We start from the raw sequence: 19840 nt of genomic DNA, 5'->3' as shown, positions 1-19840 counted from the left end.
AACAATATTTAGAATTAATAAATAAAAATTTGAGGCTTAAACCCTGTTAATAAAGGCTTGATTTAGGCTCCATCTATTGGTGAAGTAATTGTAGAATATGGAGAAATTGATGAAAAATCTGAAACTGAAGAGGAATAATTTTAGGAAGTTGCTAAAGGGACATTTTGTACTTTGGAACTACTATTCTCCGAAAGGGGACTTTTAAGTTTATGGGAAGGGACTTGGGTTCTTTTGGTGGGTGGTGAGCAAACTGAATCTTTCATTCTGTTTATGCCTAAATTTCTTTAAGGAAGGTATGAGTGGTCTTTGTTTCATTTGGTGTAAGGCTTTGTTGTTTTTTTTCCTTTGTTACAAGAGATTGAACTCAGGGCGTCACATATGTGACACAAGTGCTTTACTACTGAGCTATCCCCAGTCCTTTTTCTTTTATTTCAAGTCAGGGTCTTGGTAAATTGCTTAGGCCCTTGTTAATTTTCCAAGGCTGGCTTCAAACTTGGGATTCTCCTGCCTCAGACCCCATAGCTAGAATTATAAGTTTGTGCACTGTGCTTGGCTTGTTATTTTTTATGGGTTGAAAAGCCTTGGGGTGAAACCAGTCGGTGCTTTATAGTTAAAGCTATGATGTAGGAGAACCTGTTCCACTCTATTTTTGCATACACATCATTGATTCTCAAATTTGATGTACATCAGGATTACTACCTGAAGAGTTTGTCAAAAATTTAGACTCCTAAGTATCATTCTCAAGATTTCACTCAGTATTTCTAGAATTTAGCCTGGGAATGTGAATTTTAATAAGCTCAGTGATTGCAATACAGTGTTTGACAGTAACTTGAGAGAACTGACTGCTTTAGGTTTTGGGTGGAAACATTTCTATGTTTATTCTTGTTTCAAGTGGTATAATTTGATTTCTTCAAATGAAAATTCAATTGGTAAATATAATTCTGTGTGCTGATTGTTTTATTTTTCTGTTGGTTTGGAAGTTACTGTTGCTGATCATTGTTAGAGATAGTTCATTTCACTACAGCATCAATTCTAGTCTTACTACTTCAGGAACACCTCAGAGTTCCTCTCAATCTTTGCTTTACTTTTTCTTTTCTTTTTTTTGATTATAGTCCTAAAATTTTGTCTATTTACAGAAGCCAGGAAGCAACCACTTTCCAAAAAGACAAAGGAGTCTTATGCTTCTAATGAAGTTGAAGAAAATGACACTATCTTTGTAAGACTTCTTAAGACATCAGGACTTATTCTTAAAACTGGAGATAATCAGAATCAACTAGGTAATATTTTAATCATTCTATTTTGGGGGTTTTCTAGATAGAGAGGCTGTGAATATTAAAAATGAGAGAATCAATAGTCAGGAGATAAGAATGAAATTACTTTTTAGAGAATATTGTTCTAGTCTATTGTCCTGGTTAATTGCATGTTAAGTACTTCTGATTTTTTTTCCAGAAAAAAAATGTTTTATGCTAGTATTTTTCGATGCTTTCTTGTGAAAAATATATTAATTCCCAGGAAGTAAATAGATCTGTGTCAGAATAATTTCAGAAGAAAATATGTAGAGTCACATAAGGCCCTGTTTCTAGGGCACAGGTTATTCTGTTATGCTAAGGCAGGTCTCTTTTTAAGAGACTTAGTGACTATCTTCTATCAAAACTACATCTATTACTGTGGGTTGAGATGGTTCAAACAAAATTTGGTTGGAGATATTTTAAATGATTTTATCAGATTAGAAACTCAGGTCTTTAGGGAAGAAAACTGTGGTAGACCATGATGACCAGCTGTCCTTCTTTCCTCATAGCTGTGGATCAAATTGTTTTCCAAAAGAAGCTATTTCAGTCTCTGAGGAAACATCCTTCTTATCCCAAAGTATGTATTTTCTCTGTGGTATTTTTTATTTTGTCAGCTGTACTCTGGAATTAGGAACTTAAAGACACTGGTGAATAGTTGAGTGGGCTAAAATGATTTTTAGTTGACAACAGATGTTTAAAAAGTCTTACTCTCATTTTTTTTATATTTAAAATCTCACTAAGGTGATAGAAGAATTTGTTGATGGACTGGAATCTTACATTGAGGACCATGACAGTTTCAGGAATTGCCTTTTGTCTTGTGAACGTCTGCACGATGACGAAGCCAGGTTTGGAGAGGAAGCATGTAGACTCCATTAAATTTGGTCTCTTACAGTAACTGGCTTGAGGTGTGGGGGTGCAATTTTTACAATTTCACTTTTGATTTATAACTCTTTTTTTTTTAGAGTTTAAACCTAAACTTGAAATTGTTAAATTTGTGACTCTAAGGCTAAGAACTAGAGTGTTTTCTAGAATATTTCCTACTATGTTGATAGAATTTCAAATCTCTACATCTCCCTTACTAGGGGCTGTCTTATGTTCTGTATTTCTTGTCTAACGATTATATTGTGGCCAGGCATAGGCCTGAATCCCAGCAGCTTGGGAAGCTGAGGCAAGAGGATCATGAGTTCAAAGCCAGCCTCAGCAACTCAGCGAGATGCTGTTTCTAAATAAAATATAAAAAAGGGCTGGGGATATGGCTCAGTTGTTAAGTGTCCCCGGGTTCAATTCCCAGTACCCCAAAAAGACTATATTGTGGACATAATTGTTAGAGATTGTGTATCTAATCAGTTTTATGGAGAATCGATAATAAAACCATAAAACAAGGGAAAAAAAAGAGGAAGCTCTGAGGAAACATCCTTCTTATCTCAAAGTATGTATTTTCTCCGTGGTATTTTTTATTTTGTCAGCTGTACTCTCTTTTTTATAGCATGGGTGCATCTTACTCTAAGAGCCTCATCAAACTGCTTCTGGGGATTGACATTTTACAGGTGATACTAACATTTTTTCTGTGAACATTTGATAGATATGATTTGTGGTGTGTGTCCAATTATCAGTGGCTAGAACAGGGCAGAGTATGGTTAATTAGAGAGTTTGAGTTTGCAACAGCCTCATCACAGCCCTGTCGGTGAGCTGAGTCTGGTAGGGTATTATCTGTGTCTCTGAACTGTGCTGATTAGTCCCATTCATCTGGCAGTCCCTTTTATTCCCTTAGTATCTAAGTCCTCTTTCTTAACGCTGCATCCTGTACACTCTAAGAACCTTGTAATCTTTGCCATATTTGCATCTGCATTGTCTTCCATTTAGCTTTTTAGTTGCTTACATAATTTAATTTTTCCCTTTCCTTCCCCCTCCTTTAATGTATTGAGTGTGTTATGCAGTGATATGTTTTATACATCTCAAATTCTCCCTCCTGTCCTATCCACCATTTTTTTTTTCATCCTTTCTTCCTATACTCTTATCTCTTCCTTTTCATTGGATATCTTGAACATAATAGTTACCTTAAGTCTAAGAGTTCCCTTTCTCCTCTGAAGAGAAGTCCTCCTCTCAAAAAATATTTGATAATCTTTTAAAGACTGCAGTTCATGGATTAACAGTGATCTTTATTAGTATTTTATTATTTATTATCATTTTCATTTTGTCTTAGCAGTTGATTTTTACTGTTTCAAAATAAATTATTCATATCTTTGTAGTTCAACAGCTTATGATCAGTATCTATGTGAGCATTCTACAATAAGAGGACATCAAGAACTCTAGTGGGAGAGAATTCTGTTAATTATATATTTCTGTTGTGTATTTTGAGGCCATCTTTAATGCCCTAAGTTTTCTTTTTTAGCCTGCCATTATCAAAACCTTATTTGAAAAGTTGCCAGAATTTCTTTTCAAAAGGTGAGTGGAGTTATTCTGGAATACTCTTAGCACCCTGATATAGTTGTTTCTCTATGGAACATCATTGGTTTCTCTGAAGGTCATAGAAGGCCGTATTTTATTATGATGCCAGGGTGTCTTTCCTTGTAATTTCATCTATTATTGGCTTCATAAAAATTAGCAGAATTGTGGTTAAAAGTAAATATTATACATGCATGCATATGCATGGATTATTCCTAGAGCCAATTGGCTGGGGGCAGGTATTATGTGAATTTTGTTCTTTACCTTTTTGTTTTTATATTGCATGTATACTACCTATTTCTACCTATTGAAAAATTTTTTCTATATTTTATTATTTTTATTTAATTTTTTTTAGTTGTAGATGGACACAATACCAATTATTCATTTTTATGTGGTGCTGAGCATTGAGCCCAGTGCCTCACATGTGCTAATAAGCAAGTGCTCCACCACTGTGCTATACTACCTATTTTTAAAAATTACTGTGTCAGAGAAAAATGAACAGCTTATAATAGAAAATTAGACAAAGGTCATGAATAGACAATTCACAAATCCAAGACTATCAAACATTAAAAAGTTTGGGCTGGGGATATAGCTCAGTTGGTAGAGTGCTTGCCTCCCATGCACAAAGCCCTGAGTTCAATCCCCAATCCCACCAAAAAAAAACAAATTAAAAAATTCAGTTTCAGGGCTGGGTTGTGGCTCAGTTATTGAGTGATTGCCTAGCATGGGTGAGGCACTGGGTTTGATCCTCAGCACTGCATATAAATAAAGGAATAAAATAAAGGTCCACCAACAACTAAAACTGTATAAAAATTAAAACAAAAATTCAATTTCATTAGCAAAAACAAATTTAAAACAGTAAGTGCATTCTTTCCACACTCAAAGGGTCTTCTGTGTTGAGTGTAATGAACAGGCTTAGGTATTCATTGCTAATGAGCATATTCATTTGTTTAGTCATTTTGAAAAGCAAGAGGTTGTATGTATCAAAACCTAAGGTTTTGGGCTAGGGATATAATTCAGTTTGTAGAGTGCTTGCCTGTCAAGCACAAGGCCCTGGGTTCAATCCCCAGCTCCACAAAAAAACAAGCAAAATAAACCCTAAGGTTTCTCCCCAGGTGCAGTGGAACACTCCTGTAATCCCAGTGGCTTGGGAGGCTGAGGCAGGAGGATTGCAAGTTTAAAGCCAACCTCAGCAACTTATCAAGGCTCTAAGCAACTCAGTGAGACCTTGGTGCTAAATAATTTAATACCAAAAAAGGGTTGGGGATGTGGCTCAGTGTTTGTAAGAACCCCTGGGTTTATTCCTTGGTACCAGGAAAAAAAAAAAAAAAAAGGAAAAAAAATGGAAAAGAAAAACCTAAGGTTTTAGGCTATGGATCTAGGCTATGGATCTACCACTGTAGTAGAGATGTGTGTGAAGGTCCTGGGTTCCATCCCCAGTATCTCTCTCTTTCTCTCTCTCTCTCTCTCTCTCACACACACACACACACACTCACACACACAATTTAGATTTTGCAAACCCTTTAATCCTCAGCTCTTCTACTGTTTTATCCCAAGATTTTAACTAACTGAAAACACAAAACACATATATAAGATTACTGTTTACAATAACAAAAAATTAGAACTTGTATTGCTCAGTGGTTGAGCTCTTGTCCAGCAGGCAGGAGCCTCTTGGTTCAGTCCCCAGCACGGCAAAACAAAGAAAAGGAAAAAAAAAACAACAAAAAAACCCAGACCAGCAAATAACAAAAAATGTAAATAACTGACATGTTAAAAAATAGGAACATCATGCGGGCATTAAAATTATAAAGAAGACTGTTTGATGCCACATATTAACTGGGAAAAAACCCCCATGTTATAAATCATAAAAAACAAAAACATAAGTTTATATTATTTTTAAAATACTTTGTTTTAGTTGTGGGTAGACACAGTACCTTTATTTTTATGTGATGTTGAAGATTGAACCTAGGGCCTCTCGTGTGCTAGGTGAGCGCTGTACCAGTGAGCCACAACCCCAGCCCATACATGTGCATTATTAATAGTGGATATCTTTGGTGTGACAGGACTATGGTCATATTTATTTTCTCTTTTTTATTATAATGTCCTGTATATAATAAACTTTGAAGATTAATTTTTAAAAGTTTGGTGTTTCAGATAAATGGTTCATACTAGATGCTTATATCCTGGCTAAGTCTTTCTTAGTGCTTAAGATGGGCTGCAGAGGAAGGAGGTGAGGGCATGGGGAGGTACTGGGGAATGAAATCTATGAAATTATGCTGTGTCTCTTAATATACCATGGTGAATAATAATAATTCACTAAAATAACAGTAATAGAAGGGAGATCAGTAGAGCAGTCAGATGGGAGCCAGAGGAGGGGAAGGAAAGGGAAAGTACCTGGGAATGAGATTGTGCATGTATGAATATGGTATAGTGAATCCCACTATTGTGTATAATTACAATGTACCAATTCAAAAATTAAAAAAAAAAAAAGATTCGGTTTTAGTAAACAAGGACTAAGAATACTATTGAGAAAGGGAGCTGGGGTGGTCCAAAAGTTTAGACGTAAGACATTGGGAGGAAAGTGTAGATTCTTATTGGGGAAATAATAGTAACGGAGCCAGCATTTCTTCATAAGTGATTTTCAGAATGAACATAACCTAATTTGAGCTTGTGTGCTTCTGTAGCAGTATTGTGCTTGCCTTTTTTTTTTTTTTTTTTTTTTTTTTTTAGCTCTTATTCATTAATGTAATACATTTTTTACCTTTTGAAAAATATTTTTGTTTTGTGTCTAAAAATCTGTTAGCTTTTCATTTTTTAAGAAGTTTTTCTGGATGTTTGATAGACCTTCATTTTATTCATTTATTTATATGTGGTGCTGAGAATCGAACCCGGTGCCTCACACATGCTAGGCAAGCACTCTACCACTGAGCCACAACCCAGTCCCGCTTTTCATGTTTTTTAAAAATATTTTCAGTTGTAGATGGATACAATATTTTTATTTATTTTTTTATGTGCTGCTGAGGTTCGAACCCAGTGCCTCATACATGCTAGGCAAGTACTCTACCACTGAGCTATAATTTCAGCTCTAGATTTTCATCTTTTAAAAATTATGGACTGCAGTTGGTAGAGTGCTTCCCTCACAAGCACAAGGCCCTGGGTTCAACTCCCCAGCACCACCAAAAAAAAAAAAAAAAAATTATGGACTGGGGCTGTAGCTCAGTGGTAGAGTGCTTGTTTAGCATGCATGAGACACTGGTTCCATCCTCAGCACCACATAAATATAAACAAAGGTATAAAAAATACAATAACATTATTTTTAAAAAATTGCATTGTTGAATACTATCTAGTCCTGTTTTCCCATCTCTCTAAATTCTCTGGCTGTAGCTGCTGCTAACAGTTCGATGTGCCTTCTTCCAGACCTCTTTCTTAACGTGTATAACACTATGTCTTCTGCTTTTTGGGTATAGCACATTGCCCAGTGCATGGGAATTTTTCAGTAAATGTTAATTGAACGAATGAAATACTTTGTGTGCAGTATTAGTGGGGCAGGGAATGTAGCTCAGCAGCACTTCCTTAGCATGTGTGAGGCCTGGGGTTCAATCTCCCTCATCTAAAAAAAGAATAAAAAAAAGCTAACTTCCAGCTGCTCATGGTAGTGCAAGCCTGTAATCCCAGCAGCTTGAGAGGCTTAGGCAAGAGAATCACAGGTTCAAAGCCAGCCTCAGCAAAAGTGAGGTGCTAAACAACTCAATGAGACCCTGTCTCTAAAAAGAATACAAAATAGGACTGGCGATGTGACGCAGAGGGGTCAAGTGCCTCTTAATTCAATCCTTGATATTAAAAAAAAAAAAAAAAAAAAAAAGACTAACTTCCTTTAATTCTCATTCTAACATTTCAGTGTGAGCAGTGATGGAATCAACATGCCTCGACTCATTTTCAGTCAACTAAAATGGCTTGACAGAATTGTGGATGGCAAGGTAGACTTTAGAGCTTTATCTGTTACTTGAATTTAAAGAATGTTTTCTACATTTGCCAAACCTTTAGAATTTGTAGGGTTTCTTTTCCTTGTTTCTATGCAGGAAATTCACTTTTTCCTCTTATTGATTAACTGTTTCCAGCTATCATAATTTGAGAATTATGATTATTTTGCCCTTTAAATTTCTTCAGAAAAGAAGCTTATCCAATTATAAAAATTAGGTGTTTTTTAATATATAAATTAAATATTTAGAAATAAATTAGTTTTTCAAAGTGGAGAGATCACAGTTTATTTCTTAAGCGGGATCCCAAACTACCTTACTTCACTGCAGTTGTTTTGATTTGTTTTAATATGTATTGAGGAACATTATAAAAGTTTTTGCAGTTACGTGATTTGTTATTGAAATATATTGATAAAGTAAAATCTATTTTGAGCCAAGTGCTTCAGGATCATTTTTCTTCAAGACTTTATAAATTCATTCTTCTAATTTTGGCAGACATTCTAATGCTAAATTACTATTTGGAGGAATATGAGTTTTGGGGTTTCATCTGGGGTCTGCCACTTAACTGTGTATCCTTGGATAATTAATTTATACATTTTAAAATTGAGAATTGTCATAAGATTCTATTGTGAAGATTAAATGGAATAATGTTTGTAACAGACTTATTAGATAATATACTATCCACCCTGTTTTTTTCTGTTTTGTCTTCTGTGAAATTATCTGGTCCATTTGGGTCTAAATTTAGGTTTTGGGCTTGCATGTATAGTTGAGTTATTGTACAAAAGATACCTTGAGCTCTCCATTTCATGAGTATGTAGTGTTTCTCTATTCTGAATAATGTGCTACAATTCTAATAGTGTTCTTCACTACAGGACCTCACCGCCAAGATCATGCAGCTGATCAGTATCGCTCCAGTGTACCTGCAGCATGACTTTGTTACCAGCCTACCTGAGATCCTAGGGGATGCCCAGCATGCTGACGTAGGGAAAGAACTCAGGTGGATGAGCACTCTACTACTGTCTCAGAGACGCATCAGCATGGGAGCTTTATCATGCAGTGAGCAGAGTGGTAGTAATGTATCCAATGAGCGTGATATATCTGTCTTGCAAGAATAGGGTATGGGATTTGACTTTTATTTTTAATGGCAGGTATGTATTTGAATAGACCCATCTGCTTTTTCCCCCCAATATTTTTAGTTGTAGATGGACACAATACCTTTATTTTATTTATTTTTACATGGTTCTGAATATTGAACCTAGTGCTTCACATGTGCTAGGCAACCCTCTACCACTGAGCTACAACCCAAGCCCCAAGACCCATCTACTTTTTAAAAAATGATATACCTGTTAATGAAAATGATGTCTTGCTTAAGATTAGGTATACAAATTTGGTTTATAAGAACTCAAACATGATCCCTTTGTTTTATTAGCATTTCCTCCAAGGAATTCTCTGCATATCACAGTCATTTATGGAGCTTTTTGAGCATCTCCATTCTTTGAGTTCCTAGGTGATTCATTGTAATCCCTGTGTTAGTCCTATTGCTTATACCCATTGCTTACTGCCATTCATTTGAAAAAATAATACTATAATTGGTAGAGCAGTAATAAAGAGAGAAATACATCCCTAGAATATAGCTCCCATGTTAATGCAACTTTTTACTTGTCCTAGAAGTAGTTAAAAAAAATTGGATTTCTGTAGTTGTCTGCAAAACTGCTTCTAAATACATCTAGTGATTTCTTGCCTTTGTGCTTTTGGGCAGGATGCTCCCTTTAGGTTGAGCAGTAACCACTCACTTTGCCTGCCTCCTGCCAGCTTGTTTTTTTGTACAGTCTTGTTTTAGAATTCATCCCTATACTTTTCGCTACTTTGCGCTACACTGCACATATATCTGTCATACTTAATCATACTTTATTAAAATTGTTTTGGGTTTTCTTTTTCCTTTTTTCAGAAAAGTAGTGTACCAAACTCAATAGTGACCTCTAGGTAGTGGGAATGGTGAAGGAGCGCTTCTTGTTTCTATTTTATTTACTTGAATTTTTATAGTGAGCAATGAGCATGTATTATTTTTTTGTAATCAAAACAGTTTCTAATGAAATATAACAAAATCAGTAATTTAACTGGAACTAAGTATAGCTGTCCCTCTGTATCCACATCCTCTGATTCAACCAACTATAGATGAAAAATATTCCAAAAAAATGATGCATCTGTATTAATATGTGTAGACTTTTTTTCTTGTCATTATTCCCTAAGCATTATAGTAGAAGAACTAGTTACATAGCATTTACCTGGCATTAAGTGTAATAAATAATTCAGAGATGATTTACTGTATACAGGGAACTTGTATAGGTCATATTCAAATGCAATGTCATTTTATATAAGGGACTTGAGCATGTGTGCAGTTTAGTATCCATGAGCAGTGGGGTCCTGAAATCCAGGACCAGATGCCAAGCAACAACTATGTTTTCTCTCTTCCTATACTCTGATGAGTGATTTTTCTGAAGTGTTTATCTGCCCCGCTCTATTCAGACCTTTACACAACTTTTCTTTTTCCAACATTCACAGTGACCTATTAATGGAGAATACTCCCCTCACTGTTCCAATCCTGGATGTCCTTTCCAGCCTCCAACTTGATACACGCTTCCTAGCTAAGGTAGGAAAGACTGCTCTCCAGAATCACGGCCAGCTTTCTGATGTCTTAGAACCATTATTAGTCATTACCTTGGAAGAAATCATGTGTAATGAAAATTGCCCTGCGAAACTGTACTGAATGACTTTTGATCTCTTCAGTGAGTTTCAGACGCTCTGCTATGATAGATTCATTGATGTTTTTAAGCAATAAGTTTTATTGGAACTTTCTCTGTTGCCTGATATTTACTCTTGCCTATAGGAATAAAATCCTTATTTTTTGGTACCAGGAATTGAACCCAGAAGCACTTAACCACTGAGTCACATCCCCATCCCTTTTTATTTTTTATTTTGAGACAGGATCTAAGTTGCTTAAAGCCTCACTAAGTTGCTGAGGCTGGCTTTGAACTTCAAACTTCCTGCCTCAGCCTCCTGAGCTGCTGATGACAGGTGTGCATCCCTACCTGGTGGAATAGCACTTACTTATTTTTTCTTAGAGCCAGTTATGAATTCAGACTCTAAATGTAGGACACTACGCTTGCCACCCGTCCATGAGGAAATTGTGGTATTAACAATTGAAAAATTGTAATTTGGGGGAAAATAAAAGGAGGTGTTTTCTCCTCAAGTTATAGATGGGAAAACAGAGAGGTTGTTGTTTCTGATTTTACCTAAGAAGTCAGTATGGGGTTGTGGTAATGACATGGAAATATTTAAGGTTTTTGTGCTTTTTAATTTTAGGTCCGCCAGTTGGTGATGGATAAGCTGTCCTCAGTCATGTTGGATGACTTACCTGTGATAATCAAGTTCATTCTTCATTCCATAACAGCCACCAATGCACTTGAGGTATAGTACTGTTTCCCACCAAACTAGATAAAGATACATCAGGATAAACTGATTTTAATTAATATGTCCAAATTGCTCTTTTCTGGCCCCAGACTAGTTGATAAATGCTGGTTAATCCACATAGCATTCAGGGAAAAGAATGGTGCTATGAATTAGATTGATTATTGTATATAAGATGCTATAGATTCTTTTTATTTTATTTTTTATTGTAAACAAATGGGATACATGTTTTTTCTGTTCATACATGGAGTAACAGCATACCATTTGCATAATTGTACATTTACATAGGGTAATGATGTTTGATTCATTCTGTTATTTTTTCCTCCCCCCCCACCCCTCCCACCCCTCTTTTCCCTCTATACAGTCCCTCCTTCCTCCATTCTTGCCCCCCTCCAACACCCCCATTATGTGTCATCATCCGCTTATCAGTGAGATATTCGTCTTTTGGATTTTTAAGATTGGCTTATCTCATTTAGCATGATATTCTCCAATTTCATCCGTTTACCTGCAAATGCCATAATTTTATCATTCTTTATGGCTGAGTAATATTCCATTGTATATATATACCATAGTTTCTTTATCCATTCATCAATTGAAGGACATCTAGGTTGGTTCCACAGTCTCACTATTGTGAATTGAGCAGCTATGAACATTGATGTGGCTGTATCTCTGTAGTATGCTGATTTTAAGTCCTTTGGGTATAGGCCGAGGAGTGGGATAGCTGGGTCAAATGGTAGGTCCATTCCAAGTTTTCTAAGGAATCTCCACACTGCTTTCCAGAGTGGCTGCATTAATTTGCATCCCCACCAGCAATGTATAAGTGTACCTTTTTCCCCACATCCTCTCCAACACCTATTGTTGCTTGTATTTTTGATAATCGCCATTCTAATTGGGGTGAGATGGAATCTTAGTGTAGTTTTGATTTGCATTTCTCTTATTACTAAAGATGGTGAACATTTTTTCATATGTTTGTTGATTGCTTATAGATCTTCTGTGAAGCATCTGTTCATATGCTTAGCCCATTTGTTGATTGGGTTATTTGTATTCTTGGTGTAGAGTTTTTTGAGTTCTTCATATATTCTGGAAATTAATGCTCTATCTGAAGTATGAGTTTCAAAGATATTCTCTCACTCTGTAGGCTCTCTCTTCACATTGTTGATAGTTTCCTTTGCTGAGAGAAAGCTATTTAGATTCTTTTTGCTGGGAAGCAAAAGGAATTTCTGTGTACCTCAAAGAATTCTGGAATTTGGGTGTGACATACTATACCTGCATTAACCATTCTCATCAACTCTTTTTCAAAATGCCTTGTCCAACATTAAAATTTTTTCTTCAGTCTTTGAGGGGTTGTTATGGTTCTATTGAGAGATTGGGCTGTCCCTGTCCACTAAGAATGAGCAGAACACATGGCTAATATTTACTTTCTGCAGGTAATTTCTGAGCTTCGGGAGAAGTTGGATATACAGCATTTTATTTTGCCATCATGGTTTCAGGCTTCCCAAATCAAGTTGAAAAGTAAAGGCCGAGCAAGGTAATAAAACTCTTGACAGTTGCCATCTTTTTTCTTGCATGGGGAAGAAAATTTTTTTGACATTGTTTTTTTCCTGAAGTCAGGACGGTTGGAACTTAATACTTAAAACTTCCAAATAATGGTAGTGGAATACATTCACATACAGTACCATATAGTTTTTCACATCATGTGTGTGTGTGTGTGTGTGTGTGTGTGTGTGTGTGTGTGTATGTGCATGCATGTGTGCCATTCAGATCACTTCCAGATGGACTGCAAGTTTTTTAGCCATTTTACGTATGAGATTTTTGACTTGTTCCCTGGCTATTAAACAGGAACTGAGATGTTTTAAGTTCTTCTGTGGTCAATAGAAGAAATAATTTTCCCCCTTTTCTACTGTAGTTCTTCAGGATATCAAGAAGACAACAGTCCAAACTGTGTTATGCTTCTCTTTGATATCTTAAAGTCAACTCTTAGATATGAGAAAGTCATTTCAGAAGCCTGGATTAAGGTGAGTGAGATCTTTGGAACTTTGAGCATCATGGAGGAAGGGGGTGTTTATCAATGACAAATATGTAAGTATGATAGGTAGAAATAGAAACTCATTCAGGTAAAAATGATAGATGATGATTGGCTCTCAAATGATAGATGATTTGACTATCAAATAAAATGATAAGTGATAAAATGATAGATGATTATGACTATCAAATCAGAGAACAGGGCATGCTGAATAAGGCATGAAGAAATGTTCAACTGATATGTCAATAATGTTTTTCGACCCCCTTTTTTTTTCCCAGGCAATTGAAAACATTGCCCCAGAGTCTGAGCACCAGGTAATGTTCTTGTACTACAAATTTTAAGTATTGCAAACTAAGAATGACATCAGCTAGCTTGTTTTCCTGTTTTCTCTGTCTCTCTCCCTCCAGTCATTCCTTCTATGCCTTTCCAGCTCCTCCAGTAAACAATAGCTCCTGGGTGACTTGCAGATGGTCTGCTCCTACTGGTTAAGTTTGGCAGTAAAATAAACCTACGATATCCAGAAGGAGAAATTTGGACATTCCAAGCATAAAAAATTGTAGTCAAAGAAAGTGACATCTCTACCTGTGTCACAATCCTGTCCCTGCTTTGTCTGATAAACCTTTCTCCAACCTGGTGGAATTGTCAAGATAATGGCATTTAGTGTTTTACTTTACTTTACCCATGTAGTACTAAGGAGTAGATCAAAGTCTTTCCACTGTTAAGGTACTGGTCTCTTTCTTTTATTTCTAGAAATATCTTCTGTCAAGAAGCCAGATGATTGAGTTTCTTTTATACTGATATGTTCCCTCCAAAAATTTTTTTTTAGTTGGACTCTGTTTTCTTTTGTGAGATTTTTGTTAGGCTTTCCAGTTATTGAATGACTATTTTAAAAACTTTTCTGACACAGAATAAAATACTGAAAATACGAAGCCTGGGATTGTTGCTGAGTGGTGGAGCGCTTGCCTAGCAAGTGTGAGGCACTGCGTTCGATTCTCAGCACCACATATAAATAAATAAATAAAAATAAAGGTCCATTGACAACTAAAAGTATATTTAAAAAAAAAACACTGAAAATAATATTTTTTCATAGGGAAAAATAATCATTCTCAACACAACGGTTTTCATTCTTACGCAAATATTAGTTGGCCACCTTGGCTGCCTGCATACCTGTTTTTAAGTATTTATAATCATATTTCTGATTTTCTCTTCTCGTTACATTTTTTTCTCCTGTCATAAACAGTTTCTGTGCTACTTTATTATTTTTGTGTGTGTGTGTTTTGCTGGGGATTGAACACAGTATTGTGCAGGCTGGACAGGCTCTCTATCACTGAGCTATATACAATGCCTATTTCATTTTTGTTCTGTTCTGATTATTCTCAATTTTGGTATCTAAAGGAGTGGAGCCTTCAGTGAAGAGATGTCCAAGTAATTTGTTAGTTCTTTGTTTCTCCTGTTTGACTTTTAACTTTTTAACTTTTTTTTTAACATTTTTTTTTAACCCTGGCAGTACAAGCCAGTTGTGGGGGGGGACTCACAAGGAGCTGAGCATGGTGGTACACGCCTATAATCCCAGCAGCTTGGGAAGCTGAGGCAGCAGGGATTGCAAGTTTGAGGCACCTCAGCAACTTAGTGAGGCCCTCTTTCAAAAGAAAAAATTAAAAAGGCTGGGGATGTGGCTCAGTGGTTAAGCACCCTTGGATTTAATCCCTAGAACCAAAAACAAAAAACTCAAAAGGAATCTACAATGTAAAAAATAGTTTTCCCTCATTTCGCTTCATTGCTTAGCAATAATCACCCTACATATTTATTCCTATAAGCTGTATGTTTGTACAAGTACAGGAACACTCTTATACCTACACATAAGTATACTTGTATACTGTTTTTAGAGAAGTGGAATCCTACTATGATTTCTCTTAATGATTTACCCTATACCAAGAATGTGTTTTTCTGTCAAAAAATATAGTCTGGCACATTTCTTTTTCTTGACTTTGAACCTTCCAAGAATAACTCTGTCATAACTTGATCTTTCCCATATTGATGAGCACTTACAGTCTTTACAGTTTTTAACAAAGTGGTTTTCTTAATGATGAAAGTATATTCTGGAGTTAACAAGTGGTTTAATCTTTTTCTTTTAATAAATGTGAAGATGTTCAAAATTACTTCTGTGATAATATCACTTTCACTTATGTTCTGATGTTTTCTTAAGACACACCAGTGGTTAATAGTCATGGGACTTTTTTTTTTTTTAAACTCTCATACTGAGGATTGAACTCAGGGGCACTTAAGCACTGAGCCATATCCCCAGCCCTGTTTTGAATTTTATTTAAAGACAGAGTCTCACTGAGTTGCTTAGCGCCTTGCTGTTGCTGAGGCTGGCTTTGAACTTGAGATCCTCCTGTCTCGGCCTCCCAAGCCACTGGGATTACAGGTGTGCACCACTGCACCCAGCTTATTTCTTTGAAAAATATTTCTGGATTTTTTGAAAATTTAGGTACTCCCATGGGAGTATGTTGAAAAAGTAAAATCATTCTGAGTTTTACGGGGAAAAGTTGAGAGCTACTGTCTTGTTGCAGTAAATGTACTGATTTACTAACTATTTTCCTCTGTTGCATACTTATCAATAGAGTTTTGACCTGGCGATGATTTTCATCATTTATAGCACCAATACTCAGGCAAAGAAGAACATTGAGAGGGTGCTAAAAAATAAGATTCGATCAGGCTGCATTCAAGAACAGTTGCTCCAGAGTACTTTCTATATTCATTTTATGGTAAGTGTCAGTGAGTTAGGCAATATTAGTTTGAAAGATATAGAGAGGTAACCTTTCTTACCCAGTAAGGAATTCCTAATATCTTTGCTGAATGTTTATTTTTCAGAAGGAACTCCAACATATTTCACAACACAGGAGGGGCTTGAGGGCATAGCTGAGTGGTTGAGTGCTTGCCTAGCATTCACAAGACCCTAGGTACTGGGGGCGGGGGACCAACAAAATAAGATTATTAGCTTGATTGACACATTATGGTCTTAGTAAACAAATCTAAGATTGATTTTTTTAGGCATGATTTTCATGAAATTAGTTTGTATAGAATTTATTTGATTTTAAACTCCAAATCCTTTTATAGGAATTGCTTTAATTCAGATCTTCTGATTCTGCAATGTAAGTTTTTTTTTTTTTTTTGGGTGCTCGGGATTGAACCCAGGGCCTTGTGCTTACAAGGCAAGCACTGTCCTGACTGAGTTATCTCCCCAGCCCCGTAAGTTCATTTTTAATCTAAGATGAAAGGCTTCTTACAGCTGCCTGTAAAATTTCATCTCATTATTTCAGCCCATTGAATCTTAATTTTGCATTTCTCATTTGTCATTTTACTTGTCTAGCTCTCTGCAGCTTGCAGCTTTGGCAAACTGGCCTTATAAATCTTCTTCTAAGACATTTGTAAAAACCTTGAAGAAAATTGGACCAGAGCAATGCTAGTAGAGATATAAGTATGATTCTGGGGACAGGAGTTAGGGCTCAGTGGTAGAGTACGTGCCTTACATTCTCAGCACCACATATAAATAAATAAATAAAATAAAAAGTTCCATCAACAACTAAAAGAATATGTATACGAATCTGCTGAACCATCATTATTTGAACATTTGACACTGAGAACCTTAGGTGATGATTCTTCTCAAAATGTAAACCATTCACACTAGAATTTCAGAAGCTGGGAATAGTGTTTTGCTAGCTAAATATTCAGGATGTTAGTGTAGTGCTTCTTAGAAGGTAGGTAGTGTGGAATTTGGCTTAGGAAGTAATGAAAATATGTAGTTGGGTCTTAAGATTTTATATATGTATAAATGGGTTTAGTGTTTATATCATTACTGTTATGTATCAAACCTAGGACCTCACACATGTAAGGCAAGCACTCTACCACTGAATTACAAGTTATCCCTAGTGTGTGTGCCATCATGCCTGGTCAAAAAGGGATATTTTCTTAAGAGATATAATGGTAAATAGCGACTCTTAGTAATAACTAAGTTTTTCCCATAGTTTGTTTTCAGTTTCTTCTTTCCCTTCCCAGGTTCTGAAGGATATTTGTCCATCCATTCTATTACTGGCTCAGAGTTTGTTCCACTCTCAAGATCAGAATATAATTTTGTTTGGCAGTCTCCTATACAAATACTCATTTAATTTTTTCGACACTTATTGCCAGCAGGTATGTTGAAATATTTATTTTGGTTTGGAGGTAATAGGGAATGAATGAATTCTGAGTGAATTGCATGTAATTTGATGTTTATTTCTTTGATTGGAAAGCATCAAGAATTGGAATTGGGGAAAGCTCAGTTCTAATCCCAGCCTTAAAATGAGGAGTCTGATCTGGAATATCTTGTGAGCTTCAGAATTCTCTGGGTCTAAATTTTAAAATCCAAATCGAGTCTACTTCAGATAAACATGGCTTAATGCGTTGGGTTGTCATGTGGTTTTCCCAGTATAGGGATAACAAACTTAGCTGTAAATAATAAACTTACATTTGATCCTGGAGTTGTCCCTTAAAAATAAGTATCGTGAAAAATAAATGAATAAGAAATACTTGAAGCCTAACACTGTCCCGTTGAACTAGATACACAAAATTTAATAGTGCATTTCCAGAGGGAGGGCTGTACTTGTAGGAAGTGATTATGAAAGGAATCAAAGAATACTGTTACTCTATTTTTACATATACTATAGCTAGTGTTAATACTGTTTAAACACATTTGAATGCAACTTTTGCACATAAAGGCTTATAAAAAAATTTCAAATTTAAAGTAAAGTAATTGATGCAGCTGACATGAGGTAGCTATTGCAATTGAGAAAACTGTATGTTTTAGAGCAGCAGTATAAAGGAAAGGGAGAATGGCACCTACAAAGACTTCTTTGTACCCTCTTAATGTCTTCAGGTGCTGTCATGACCTATGTTTTCTTTTCCTTTTTCTTTTTTTGTAGGGGAGACTGAGACTGGGGATTTAACCCAGGGGTAATTAGCACTGAGCTATATCTCCAGCCTTTTTTATTTTTTATTTTGAGACAGGATCTCACTAAGTTGCTGAGGGCCTTACTAAGTTGCTGAGGCTGGCCTTGAATTTGCAATCCTCAACAGATGATGTTCAACCTCAGAGTAAAATTTAACTCATGTGGGAAAGAGAAAGGAAGATACACTAAGGAGCAAAATCAGGAGGGCTAAGATAATGTTCACTGATAAGTTTTGGGAATAGGACAAGATAGGATGGTAGTGACATTTCATTGGTATAATCCTAGGCTTCTGAAGTCAACAATGACAATTAGATAATAGATGATAAGATCAGGTGAGTTAACAAGGTAGAAAGTCCTCAGGCATGAACCCCTTTGAAGTGATTGCCATACCTTTTTTTTCACACTGTTGTATTGACTCCCTGTCTCCATTGTACAGGAAGCAGTTGGTGCCCTAGTGACCCATGTCTGCAGTGGGAATGAAACAGAAGTTGATACTGCATTGGATGTCCTCCTTGCCTTAACAGGATTAAACCCATCTGCTATGCGGCTGAATGCTGTCTTTGTGAAGGTATCTATTGGTTCTTTTGTTGAATATATTGAATAATTTTTCTTTGTTGCATGTGTCTGAGAAATCTGATTTCTGTTAGTAAACAGTCATTTATTTTTGTGTTCTTTAAATGCTGAGCACTCTAATGGGTGGGAGGAGTAGGTAGCAAGTCTGATGATGGGCAAATAATATGAAATAATGATTCATCACTTATGTATTCATTCATCAAAACTTCTTTATACTTACCTACGTGCCACACTCTGTTCTGAGTGCTGTGGTATAGTATAAAGGTCTGTGTTTGCCTTCGATAATAGACATTAAGACACATAAGCAAGTGACTGAAATAGAACATGATGAATTCTGTAATAAGGAGAAATTGCTATAGGTGTAACAGCAGGAATAATTAAACTTGGTCTGGGAAGCTGGAGAAGTCTTCAAAGAGGAGCTACCATTTGAGTGATTTTTTTTTTTTTTTTTTTTTTGAAGGATAGGAAAGACGAGAGGAAGGAAGTAGTTCTGGAAGAGAACAGTGTGAGCAGAAGCAAAGTGAGGCCATATGGGCCTGAGGGATGATAAGTGGAAAAGCATGGATGGAGGGTAGGGTGTATGGTGGGAAGTGTTGGGAAATGACACTTGTAGCATGTAGGACAGGGCCAGGTATGGAGGGTATCACCCTGGGTGTGGTGGTGTATGCCTCTAATCCCAGTTGCTTTGGAGGCTGAGACAGGAGGATTATAAGTTCAGGGGCAACCTGGGCAATTTAGTGAGACCCTGTCTGAAAATAAAGGACTGGGGATGTAGCTCAGTGGTAGAACACCCCTGGGTTCAATCCCCACTCCTGTAAGAAATAAACAAACCATGCTAAGGAGTTTCAATTTGATTTTATAGACAATAGGGAGTCAGTGCAGACTTTTTTTCTTTTTCTTTTCTTTTTTTTAGTACTGGGAATGAAATTCCTCAGGGTCTCACACATGGTAGGTAAGCACTTTCCACTAAGCTACCTCCTCAGCACTTTTTATTTTTTATTTTTTTGAGGCAGTGTCTCACTAACTTGACCTGACTGACCTTGAACTGGAGATCCTCCTCCTCAGCTTCCTGAGTAG

The 19840-nt window shown here is 36.3% G+C and overlaps 1 protein-coding gene across 4 annotated transcripts in view; it reads left to right on the top strand.

Annotated features, from left to right (window-relative positions):
• FANCD2 (FA complementation group D2) overlaps positions 1–19840 on the top strand; it is a 56204-nt gene that overhangs the window by 2484 nt on the left and 33880 nt on the right. For all 4 annotated transcript variants that reach the window (XM_079122329.1, XM_079122330.1, XM_079122331.1 and 1 more), the window contains exons 3-17: positions 1137–1277; positions 1799–1866; positions 2031–2134; positions 2776–2836; positions 3682–3734; positions 7633–7711; positions 8584–8708; positions 10274–10361; positions 11075–11179; positions 12607–12707; positions 13086–13194; positions 13481–13516; positions 15827–15970; positions 17262–17396; positions 18627–18758. In XM_079122329.1, coding sequence (XP_078978455.1) covers positions 1137–1277; positions 1799–1866; positions 2031–2134; positions 2776–2836; positions 3682–3734; positions 7633–7711; positions 8584–8708; positions 10274–10361; positions 11075–11179; positions 12607–12707; positions 13086–13194; positions 13481–13516; positions 15827–15970; positions 17262–17396; positions 18627–18758 — 1481 coding nt within the window. The remainder of the gene's footprint in view (positions 1–1136; positions 1278–1798; positions 1867–2030; positions 2135–2775; positions 2837–3681; positions 3735–7632; positions 7712–8583; positions 8709–10273; positions 10362–11074; positions 11180–12606; positions 12708–13085; positions 13195–13480; positions 13517–15826; positions 15971–17261; positions 17397–18626; positions 18759–19840) is intronic.

The sequence above is a fragment of the Sciurus vulgaris genome (assembly GCF_902686455.1).
Source record: "Sciurus vulgaris genome assembly, chromosome: 19".
NCBI lineage: Eukaryota > Metazoa > Chordata > Mammalia > Rodentia > Sciuridae > Sciurus > Sciurus vulgaris.
The sequence above is the reverse complement of the archived record's forward strand: the minus strand, read 5'-3'. Positions and strand labels throughout refer to the sequence as shown.